At 39.3% G+C, this 12,428-nt stretch overlaps 1 protein-coding gene across 2 annotated transcripts in view; it reads left to right on the forward strand.

Moving 5' to 3' along the window:
- frmd5a (FERM domain containing 5a) overlaps positions 1-10,224 on the forward strand; it is a 146,542-nt gene extending 136,318 nt beyond the window's left edge. Inside the window, exons 14-15 of one of the 2 annotated variants that reach the window (XM_016246710.1) lie at positions 9,326-9,672; positions 9,852-10,224. In XM_016246710.1, coding sequence (XP_016102196.1) covers positions 9,326-9,672; positions 9,852-9,899 — 395 coding nt within the window. In that variant the 3' untranslated portion in view covers positions 9,900-10,224. Of the gene's footprint in view, positions 1-9,325 lie in introns of both variants that reach the window. The other variant, XM_016246709.1, reaches the window with a different exon arrangement.
- Positions 10,225-12,428: the final 2,204 nt, after the last annotated feature.

The raw sequence follows: 12,428 nt of genomic DNA on the forward strand, positions 1-12,428 counted from the left end.
TAAATATAAAAAATTTATTTATTAATTATTTTTTTTTTTTTTTTTTTACACACTACACACACATGCCCTCACCAAAGTTGACAAGTTGACCGAATGCTGTAATATGAGGCTGAACCGGCCGTCACTTAGAGGAGTGGATCTGCAGGTGCTTCTGTCAGTCACACCACTCTATTTCTGTGCCAGCTGTTAACAGTCAGTACTAACACTTCGATGTGTCACCAGCTGTGCCATTTTGACCCACCCATCCCAGGCTTACCAGTGTCTGCCCACCCCTTCATTCTGGGTCTCATCTAATGAGCCCGACTGTTACAGTAGACTAGCATCACAACAGAGCACTGCCCACTCTTAACATGAGTACACTATACATAGACGGTGTAATTAAGTCTCTGGTCACTATATCCTCTCTGAAACTGTGATTCAACACAGAAAAGACCATCGTAAGATGTTGTGAGGAGCTCTTGTCTGTTGTGTGATCGGCTCAGAGAGCTGGGGAGGATAAGTCAACTATCCTACATGTGCTGACTGTGAGTCTTCATGGAGTATTAATACCCTCATCTGAAAATAGACAGGACCTTTTTCGCCATTTAAGTCACTGGCTGTTGGAGGAGGGAAGGAGGTGAGAGGCCTGGGTGGGGTAGGATTTGCCACCACTGTCTTGGGTGCCTACTCTGCCATTTACCAGCATAGCCAAGCTTTTACCCAGCAGCCCACGGTGGAAGTAGGGCACCGGTAACAGGGTTTATACTTGTTCACATGCTCTCTGAAGAAGTTCGGCAGCTGCAGACGTTCACTTTTTGGAGATAAACATGGTGAAGTGCCTAATCCGCATCACCACCCGGGTGAATGTCCACCTGCGCATGATCAACCACTGCTATCGGGATGTAAAGGTTCGGGTGCTGAGTTTGGGGCCTCGTATGCTGGGAAAGGCTCTGGGCGTGCTGCCCCTTTACCCAGCCCTCATGGGGCAGCAGGACCAGCTGCGGTCATCATCTTTGCCCATGACTTCGCCATTTTATGCAGTGCCTGCCACAGCTTTAGGTAAAGTCTAATGTGTATTTGTTTGTGCACCAGATTGATTTTTTTTATTATTAGGTTTTACTGAAGACCTTTTTCAGTAATATGTATTTTTTTCTGCTTTGTTTTGATGAAATCGGATTAGGTGGGTTAGAATAGAAACAGGCAGGTAATGGAATTTCTGCTGGTATTGCTGCAGTGGTGTTTGTTGTCAAGCTTAAAAAGCTCTTTGAGGTGTGAAGTAGAATCTTTCACAATGTCTACACTTCATGTGTTGAAATGAGACGATTCATGAGCACGCAATTTCAGCACTGCGGTGAGTGGATTCTAACTTAAAGGGGTCCTATTATGCTCTTTTACAATGTCTTGAATTTGTTTTGGAGGTGTACTAGAACATGCTCTCATGCTTGGTGGTTTGAAAAATGCATTTTTTACATAATTTACATTATTACAATACCTTTCTCCCCATCCTGGCACAAACGGCTCAATTAGTTCTGGGTTTGATGAAGGCCCGTCTTCCGAAAAACGAAATGTGATGTGATTGGTTAGCTGTTCCAGTGCGTTGTGATTGGCGAACAGCTTAGACGGTGTTTCAGTACTGCCACAAGTAGAGACCTGCGGGGGACGGATTTTTCAGTCCCGCTCCCGCAAGATTCTTTCCCGCACCTGCCCGCTCCCGCAGAAAAATATCTTATCTGGTCCCGCTCCCGCCCGCGACATTCATCTTTTGTCCCGCTCCCGCCTGCAAAATCCCACATAAAAGTAATTTATATAGATTTTTTTTTCAGCACATCAAAGAAATTTACATTAAATGGTTCTGTAACATCTCCTATGATCCACAACATCCCAGCATAAATGCTCCCGATAAAATATTTGTTATTTAGGCTAAGCATCAACATTCACAAACCAGTTATTTTTTAGGTGTGAAGTAGAATCTTTCACAATGTCTACACTTCATGTGTTGAAATGAGACGATTCATGAGCACGCAATTTCAGCACTGCGGTGAGTGGATTCTAACTTAAAGGGGTCCTATTATGCTCTTTTACAATGTCTTGAATTTGTTTTGGAGGTGTACTAGAACATGCTCTCATGCTTGGTGGTTTGAAAAATGCATTTTTTACATAATTTACATTATTACAATACCTTTCTCCCCATCCTGGCACAAACGGCTCAATTAGTTCTGGGTTTGATGAAGGCCCGTCTTCCGAAAAACGAAATGTGATGTGATTGGTTAGCTGTTCCAGTGCGTTGTGATTGGCGAACAGCTTAGACGGTGTTTCAGTACTGCCACACCCCTTGCCAAAGCAGCAAGTTTAGTTAAGGATGTCAATATTGCCATATCAATTTGAGCCGGATTCAGACCCAGAGAATATTGAACAAGAGGATCACGCAGAACCTTTGCACGCACAGATAGTGCAAGACATATTAGTGTGGTAACGCTATTGTTTTTTTTGTTTTTTGGCTAAATCATGTTTTAGATATAGGATGTCAACAACCGCTTAAAAATAACTGCATTTACTATGTACAGATAAGTGCATATGTATTATTTGTATTGTTATTTAATTATAACATTATAACATGAATTGCAGTGAAACTGTTATACAGTTGAATTTATTTATACCATAGTCCAGTGTTTCCCAGGCGGCATATATATGCAAACTCATTCTCTGCCAGCAGGAGGCGCTGTTGGAGTGGTAGAGATCAAGGTTTCCCCGGTAATGGCTGTACACAAAGCAGCGCTCTGCTCAAAAAAAACACTGCTTTATCAGACATTACATGCAAGATTAAAGGGGTCATATGATGCAACACACAGGATAGCTGGCCAATCAGAGCACACCTCGCTTTTTCAGACCGATGAGCTTTGTAAAAATCGATGCGTTTCAAAAAGGCGGGGCATAGAGGAGAAACAATAATGTACAGTATATGGAAAATAATGTGTTTTTTGAACCTTAAACCGCATAAACACATTTCATTACACAAAATAATATTCTTTTTAGCAGCATCGTATGACCCCTTTAAATGAAAATGACATCCAATTTTCTGAAGATAGTCGGTTTTCTTCAGAAATACAGTGATATAAAAACACCCGCACTCAATGTATGGGAAACACTGTAGTCTCATAATTGAAGTTTTCTGCAGATTACATCATTGTCCAGTATTGTACTTTCAGCAATTTATTATAAAAACGTTTTCATAATTGTTTATGTGAAAAAGCATAATAGGACCCGTTTAATCACCTCTGATTGGCCATTGCGTTCCAGAAATCAACAGCTGAGTCTGTGATTGGCTACATTGCGCAACCCTTTAAACACGTGTGATAAATAAAAACACTGCCTAGCTTGCGCGTTAATCATTTTAATGTTATTAGTTGTTCTTTTTGCTTTTGTGCAACACATAAATAACAATTTATATGTTTTTGACATTTAATGTTTAGATAATTTCTATTTTGCAGGAGTCCCATGAATCATATTATTCTCCCACATCCTGCACACACACACGAGTCTCTTCCCGCCCGCACCCGCACTCGCCCATCAAGAGTTGTCCCGCGCCGCACTCTGTTGCATTGGGTCCCGCGGTAGTACAGTTCCCTCTCAGTCGGTCACTCTCGACGTCACGTCGGAGGACCGACGAATTGGGATCTCGCTTAGAGGGACCAATCTACTTCGAGTGTAAACTAAACGAGCCAATGCACATTGGCATGTGATTATTGCATCCAGCTGCTGCTGATCACAGCGTGAGTATAAGTAGGCAGCAGGTGCAGCGCATATTCAGCTTTTCGCTTCGGAGCCGAGCGATCACATCGTTCCGCTCCTGACTACTCTACGGAGAGAAGACTGAACGAGTTCAGCACGCTCTTGGAGAGCTCTTCGTGTTGGCGGACGGCGCTTCAGCGGTGGTGGTTTTCCCGTGTCGAGTGGGTTGCACACATCAGGCTGCACTACCCCCTGTTCGTGTTGCAAATGATCATCTCCCCTGTGCGCCCAGCACGCTAAAAGAGCTTTTTCCCCTAAAAGAGCAAATTCGGGTGCGTCTTTCTAAAGACGACGTTGCTTGGCAAACTTGACGTTACGTCTTTATAAAGACGATGTGGGTCTTGCTATAGACAACGTATCACCCGGGCATTCTGGATGCGGTCGTTACCTGGCGCTGGGTGATGGTCACGATCGCTGCCTCTCGTCTCCGTTCCCTCCTTCAGGGAACGAGGGTTACATACGTAACCGAGACGGTCTCTAGTATGAAGTGCTTAAAGGGGTCATATGATGTTGCTAAAAATAACATACGGTTTAAGGTTAAAAAAACACATTATTTTCCACATACTGTACATTATTGTTTCTCCTCTATGCCCCGCCTTTCTGAAACGCGTCGATTTTTACAAAGCTCATCGGTCTGAAAAGCGAGGTGTGCTCTGATTGGCCAGCTATCCAGTGTGTTGTGATTGGACGAATACCTCAAGCGTGTGACAGAAATGTTACGCTCCTTTCCATACTGTGATGTCGTGTCCCGGCCTGAGCGACGAGACAAAATCATTAAAACCCATTATAAATGAGGCATTTGTTGCATCCAGTGGGGAAATAATTACGGATTATAATAACTTTTTACTTTACTTTACTTTTAGTCATTTAGCAGACACTTTTATCCAAAGCGACTTACAAATAAGAAAAAGTAATTAAAACTAAAAGCTAAAACTCTATAAATACTATATATATATACACACATTTAAGAAAATGAAATAAATTAAATAAAAATGACAAATGCATACAACATTTGTCAGTTATATATAAATACATATATATATTATTTCATTTCCATTTTGTATGTTGAAGTACTGAAATAACTCAAAATAAATAAAAGTAAAACTTAATAAAAAGCCTATATAGACATAATAAAAAACTAATAAAATGACAACATTACTACAACTGTAACTAAAACTAAAATAGATAACTAATACAAATCAAAGTACATTAGTTCATCAGTAATCCTAAAAAAATAACACTGAGGCAAACACACATGCTAAAATAACAACTTACTGACACATAGTAAGAAATAGATTATAAAAAAACTGAAACAGAAGTGGAAAGAGGAGAGATAAAAAGCGATACTTATGTCCTTTGCCGGTGTCCCTGCCCGGTGGAGTCGCACGGTAGAGACGATGGTCTTTACATTCTTCGGTCTTCACACGACCGCAGCCGTGGTAAACTAAGCTTCTTTTTAATTCATTTAACAAAACTCAAATTGAATTCAGCTGGACACACTTTCCTGTTTATCCCAACAAATGGCCAAGCAAAGTGCACGACACTGACTTGGTACGCGATACAGTACGAGACCAAACGCCATTTCAGCACGTGTTTACATAATATATTTGTGTATAATGTGTATATTTATTATGTATATATAAATACAAACACATGCATGTATATATTTAAGAAAAATATGTTATGTTTATATTTATATATAATATAAAATATAAGAATATATATATACATGTAAATACATGTAGAACATGCATTGCCATTTGGGGTCAGTAAGATTAAAGAAATTAATGCTTTAAATTGATCAAAAGCGACAGTAAATACATCTGATCTTTCTGTTCATTAAAGAAAATGATAAAAAATATTAAGTTGCAAAAGTGTCTTCAACATTGATAAGAACAGGAAATGTTTCATGAGCACTAAATCAGCATATTAGAATGATTTTTGAAGAATCGTGTGACAGTGAAGACAGCTTTGCCATCACGACTAAATTACATTTTCAAATATATAAAAATTTAAATTGTCATATTTCACAAAATTACTGTTTACTGTATTTTTGATTAAATACATGTAGAATTGGTGAGCATAATTACATTCAAATACTAAAAAAAAAAATCTTAAGTTCTCAAATTTTAAGTATTTGGGAAACTTTTATAAGATACTGCAGTTGCAAAGATAAATTGGAATTATCATTGGAATTATTTGCATTACCTATACGTAAAAATGCTGACAAACACAATCTGCTTCAATAAGTAACAAACATTTGAACTACTTGTCTATAACTTGATATTGATATGGATTTGTGAACTACTTACTAAAAACATTTGATTATTGACAGAATCAAGAAAAGGTTCTTCCTATGTCCTGATCATAATAAATATTGCACATTAGAAGCTTGAAAGCTGTAGAAGCATTTCTGGGTGTTCATTAATCCACAGTCTGCAAGTGGAAGACATACAGCGCTGTTACTAATCTTTCAAGGAGTTGCCATTCTGCAAACATCACAACAAGAAGACAGTGTGAAATGCAGCTGAAAAAGAACTGCAGGAGTTGCAGAAATGCACAGCATAATGTTTGAAGTACTGCAGCCTGAAACTTAAACCTGATTCCAGCTGTGAAGCATGGTGAGAGGAGGATGATAATATCAGGGTAGCCATTCATCACCAGAAGCTCGGTGATACAAGAAGACGTAGACTCAATACAGAAGTAATTCCCCACTGGAACTGCTTTCACAGAAGAAACTGTGCTCTCAGTCCAGACATCAGTTCAATTAATGCACTATGCTGTGTCATGAGCTGAAGAAAGTGTTAAAGAGTTAAAGAAATAGTTCAAATAGCTAAATAATTTTAAAGGGATTTCCAAACTATAGTGTTAATGGATGGAAGCTATTACTTCTAAAGTGGATTTAACAGTCCGTTATTAATGCAAGGTTCACATTTTACACAGTCTGGTCTGTAAATGTTTAAACAATGTTTACAGTATTGGCAAATACAAGTATAAGTAGATTGTGTTTGTCTGTTATTTTAACTTGGTTTGACAGCAGTGCACATTTTAATGTATTATTAATGCAGAAGTACAGGTAAATACAAAAGCTTCGCAAGCTTTTTCTTGCAAATGTATGCTTATATTTCGAGTGAAACCTGAGCTGTTAAATTCCAGGGTTCTTTAAACTCCGATAAATGAGAGCTAAAGCAGATGTGCTTTCATGTGTGACCATTTTTCTCTTTGGCAGGATGTTTAATATTGTGAATGAGAGGCCTTTGGTTGAGCAGTAAAATGTCACATCGTCAAGAGATGAAATCTTAATCCCTTCACATCAGAATAGAGACATAACATATCTGCAATGACACGCTCAAGAATCTAATGTTTAGCAAAACTCGTATGCTTCCTTTAGGAAAAGGGTATGCGAGAACTGAAGTGCAAGGATTTATGGGAGATTTACAGCATCCTCACTTTGTGGTCTCTGCGGTCACTTACTGTGACAAATCCTCTTAACATCATGGTGTTAAAGTTACTATGTTTAAGAACAGAAATGCACATCCCGATGGATTCTATATATCATGTAACTTCTGTACTGCATTATAATGGACTGGTATCACAAAAGCTATTTAAAGCCTTTCTAAGTTAGTAGCTATTTAAGATTGTGCATGTTGTATAATGAGGTCTAGCCCTTTTGATTTACCATGTGCTGCTAATTGTTACAACGCCTCAGCGAGTTGGCTGTTTGCCTGTCAGTATGTGTGATTCCCAGTGCTTTGCTGAGGCCTGTGGTGGCTTGAAGTACAGTGTCTATAAGAGCAAACGAGCTGGGAAATGTCTTTTCACATTAGCGCTCTGGTCTGCTTTGCTCCGAGCGCATTACTGCACTCTAGGCCTGTGATTCAGTATTTGGATCTGTCACCTGCATGAGACCCTTCTAATATTCTCCCTCAAGCACAATGCACACCTTGACATTTTTTTTGTCCTTTTCGATTGCTGCTTGTCAGATTGTATGAAAGGACCCCTTTGAGGTCTTGCGTTAAAAGCAAGGCCGGAATAAGAACCTGAGACTCTGGACATGATTGACTGGATGTTCTGACATACTTTTGGCAGGAGAAATTGAAATGTAACCATAGACTTGTGTTGTTAATGTAGAAATCACGTGACACGAGGCTTGTGTTGTTAATGTAGAAATCACGTGACCAATGCCAAACGAAGCCTCACTTTCTGTCCAATCCAAGCGGCAACCTTCCAGTCTCTTTCTTGAAACCAACACGGAAGTGACTTAAACTGCAATTCATCAACTGGCTGCTAGAGGCTGGCTCTAAAAGAGAGTCAGTCCCATAGAGACCCCCCCCCCCCCCACCCCCCGCACCCTCCAAACTGCCAACAGCGGAGGCTAAAAGAGAAAGGCTTTGGTTCTTAAAAAAGGAGTCCCCCCCCATCCCCCCCCCCCCCCCCCCCATGTTAAAATGCCCAACGGTACAGCAGAATTTTTTTTTTTTTTTGACGGCCTGGTACAAAAAGTGGTTTTGGTCTATATAGCTCATTTTTCCCTTCATGACAACTGTGAGGGGGTGAATTTTTTTATGACTCATCTGTTAAAATTATATTAAGCCTTAAATTTCTGCATAATTAAGGGCGTGGCCACTTGAGTGACAGGTGGATTGCTGCTGCTGTCACCACCGTCGAGCTAGGCGAGCGTGGTTTCAGCCACCAGCCTCCCGCCTCTTTGCCCATTTTCAATTATTCGAGAGTGACGTGCCACCAAGATGGCGACGGCCGGCTCCGCCCACTTTAGGTTTAAAAAAAATACTCTTCAGAAACCTACGGGTGACGTCACGGACACTAAGTCCATGGTTTTTTGTTTGTTTGTTTTTTACGGTCTACGGTCCAATCACATGCATGATTCACTTTGCGTGTCGGAATGTTCAATCCCCCAGATCTTACTTTACGAATAAGTTTTTTTTATCAGACTTATTCAGTTAAATTTTTAAATATCCAGTCATACAAGTAATATGAATACAAATTATTTCAGGAAAATAAAATATTTGCCCTATATGTGTGCACTATTCTTCTATTATCATATTGATATTCGTACTAGCATTTAATGCAGTTTAATGGGTAAATGATGCAAAATTCACTTTTCCATGGTCAAATTCAATAAACACACAGACTTTTATTTGTGCACGTAACATGAAATTACCTATGGAATGTGTGGTGGGTGCTTCGATATAATAATTTGTTCTATCGTTTTACTAAATCATGGGCATGAAATAATTAATTCCCTCCTTTTACTAATCGTGCACATGGCATTACTAAATTGTGGCCATGTTTTAATTGAATCAAATTGAGCGAACAAATTATATCGTGCAATGCTCACATTTCAAAATCCCTTTTTTTTTTTTTTTAGAAACTTATACACTAGAAAAGTACTGAATGTTTAAGCCAGCCTTGATTAAACTTAAGCAAAATCATTGTAAGCAAACAAAAACAAACTCTCAGTAGAACACTTTTAATCTTATAATTCACTAAATAGTTTTTTTGTCTCCCTCTTATCCTTCCTCTTCCATCCATTAAGGTTTGGAATCCTTGCGGGACAGTGCCCACTCCACTCCAGTGCGCTCCGTGTCCCATAGTGACTCCTTCATCCCACGTTCGCGGAGCCAGGCAATGGATTCGGGCGATGGGACAGCGGTAATCTCCGATGAGACCTACAGTCCCTCCGACAGTGTGCTGCCCACACCGGTGGCTGAGCACAGCCAGGAGCTGGCGGTCTCACGCCAGATCAACGGAGCCCCCTGCAGCATCGAGGAGGAGAAAGAGTCAGAGGCAGGAACACCCACCGTGGGCGACGTGACTGAGTTAGGAGTGGACAGTAGGGTGGCAGGCGCAGTGCAGAGCGCTCAGCTCAGCGAGACGGAACAGGTGAATAAGTTTGTTTTAAGTGTACTCCGTCTGCTCCTTGTGACCATTGGACTCCTCTTTGTCTTGCTCCTCCTCCTCATCATCCTCACCGAGTCCGACCTTGATATTGCATTTTTACGTGATATCCGCCAGACCCCCGAGTTTGAGCAGTTCCATTACGAATACTTTTGTCCCCTCAGACGGTGGTTTGCCTGCAAGCTCCGCTGGGTGGGCGGGCTGCTCATTAACAAGTGAAAATGAGGCACTAAAGCTCATAAAGCCTCCCTTGTTGGGGTTGAGAAGACGCTAAACATGTGGAGAGAGAGAGATGGAGGGCATCGACCTGTCCCATGAACCCAGCTTCTTTCATGACACTCCTGCTGACACACAGGGGACCACCAGGCCCACAGCTCCTCTTCTCTTCCACTTTTAGTTCTTTCTCCCCCGTCCATTTTTACACCTTTATTTTTGTCTTCTTTTTTTACAAAGACTATTTATTTATTAATTTTTTGGTTTCCTTATTTTGGATTTCAGGTCATTTCAGGTATTTAATTTTTTACAAAAATTAAAAAACAAACAAACAAAAAAAAACAATTCTCAATTCGAAGAATATATCGTTCCTTAAATAGGGAATATTAAATATTTTGCTGCAACAAGAGAATGTTGCCTTCATTTATATTTATTTTAAAATAATAATTAAAGTCTTATTAAAGAATGTGGTGCATTAAGTCAAGTTGGTATGGTATAGTAGGTTTGGAAAGCATGAGAAAGTTGAAAACCAATGCTTTTCTGAGTTTATGCATAATTCATATCCATCCGTCATTTAACTCTTAGTAAATTCTGATGGCTGCTATAATTTACCACATCAACGATCAGATCAGCAGAGGGTTATATGTAAGGTAAGAATCTGCAAGTTATTTTGGAAGCGAAAGCTGAGGAAAGACTGGAAATGATGTTATTTGAATAAAAACTGATGGGTACATTTGAATTCTGTATTTGGTGGCTTGAGTTTTAGGGTGTCAAATACGTTTTAGGAATATAATTGTGTTTAGGCGGTAGCAAGCTGTGAAGTAGAATTCTTTTTAAAAAGGTTCTTTCAAATGGATACAGAAAAATGAATTGGCATAAATTGTATGTCATGTCATGTGACCCAATAGTGTCAGTATCTGTTAAAGTTATCATGAATGATTTAAAAGTATCTAGCACCCATAGATCCAGTCTAGCTACAGTAGATGTGCAATACTGTAAGGGTTTGGTTTTTAAGAACCAAGTATTTTTTTTTTCATGAGTATGTGTATTTGCTTTATTATAATTATTTTTTAATTTTCCATTCTGAATCTTTCTCAATAGAAAGAAATCCCATTGTATAAAGTAATTTTTTTAATTCCATATCAACCTTGCTCTTAAGTTGGTATTTTGTGGATATCATGCTATTATTATTCTTAATTACAATAACAATGCTGTACTTTTTGTACAAAAAGTAGTTAGTTTCCTAATATATCGACAGTTTTTCCATGTATATTTTAACAGAAATTGAAATGTTATTTTGTTATTGAAAATTAAATTATACCTTTTTTAGCTCTGTGTTCCAGATGAGGTCTAGAATTGATGGCGTTTCTGTCAAGGGAAACACGGGAAAGATTTTTATCCAGATCCACAATCTATTTCCAATTCAGTCACTTAACCGGTAATGAGAAAACCATCCCTGTGCTTTGTATATTAGTAACGGCACTGCATTCGAACAGTACTGATGACTTTGTACACAGTTTAGCCAAAAGACTGCGTGTATGCTCATATTTTAATTGATGTTTTTGGCAATATGTACTAAAAGGCCAGGTTTAGTCTTTAGTACACTACGTCCTGATTAGTCTATAGTATTTATTTGAAGACCGACGATTCTTCCAGTGGCATGCCAGTTGGACAGGGGTTTTATTTTATCATACGTGACCTATTTTATGCCTGCCCCTTTGAAACTGCTATTGATGTAATTGTTTTTGTATTTAAGAAAGCGAAAAATAGAAGCAAATGCAACATGCAGAAGGAGCAGACTTCTTTTTGTGTGCAGTGAAAGAGACCAGAATTGAGAGACAAGTAACAGCCAGTGATAATTACCGTAGTAAGGGGGATGTTTTAGATCTTACATTGGTATTCATACTACGATAAATTACAATTGCAGCTTTTAAGTATAGCATTAGTTTGTGGCAGCTCACAAGCTTGGCTTTACTAGTACCATGCAGAAGGAGCAGACTTCTTTTTGTGTGCAGTGAAAGAGACCAGAATTGAGAGACAAGTAACAGCCAGTGATAATTACCGTAGTAAGGGGGATGTTTTAGATCTTACATTGGTATTCATACTACGATAAATTACAATTGCAGCTTTTAAGTATAGCATTAGTTTGTGGCAGCTCACAAGCTTGGCTTTACTAGTACAGTTATTTTAAATGAACATGCTTCAATCACAATCTGCTGTTGTGTATGAGGCCAGAATCACTATGGTGCTAGTGAACAAATTGTCACGGTGGCTGAGATGTGTTTTAGGAAGCGGCTGACTGTAACAGTAATGTGTTTGACTAGCCGAATTGTGCAGTCGGGTCATATGCCTTTATAACCATTTAGTAGAACCGCTGTCTTCCACCGACTACAGGAGCTGAAACCGGTATTAGCTATGACAGACAAACATGAGGTGCATGGACAACCGTAGCAGAAATTGTTAAAAACCGCTAATACATGGAAAAAAGAGAGAGCCATTGGCGTTACGCATGTCTCGTACCTTGACAA

The sequence above is a fragment of the Sinocyclocheilus grahami genome, unplaced genomic scaffold (assembly GCF_001515645.1).
Source record: "Sinocyclocheilus grahami isolate Dianchi unplaced genomic scaffold, SAMN03320097.WGS_v1.1 scaffold808.1, whole genome shotgun sequence".
In the NCBI taxonomy this organism is placed as follows: Eukaryota; Metazoa; Chordata; class Actinopteri; order Cypriniformes; family Cyprinidae; genus Sinocyclocheilus; species Sinocyclocheilus grahami.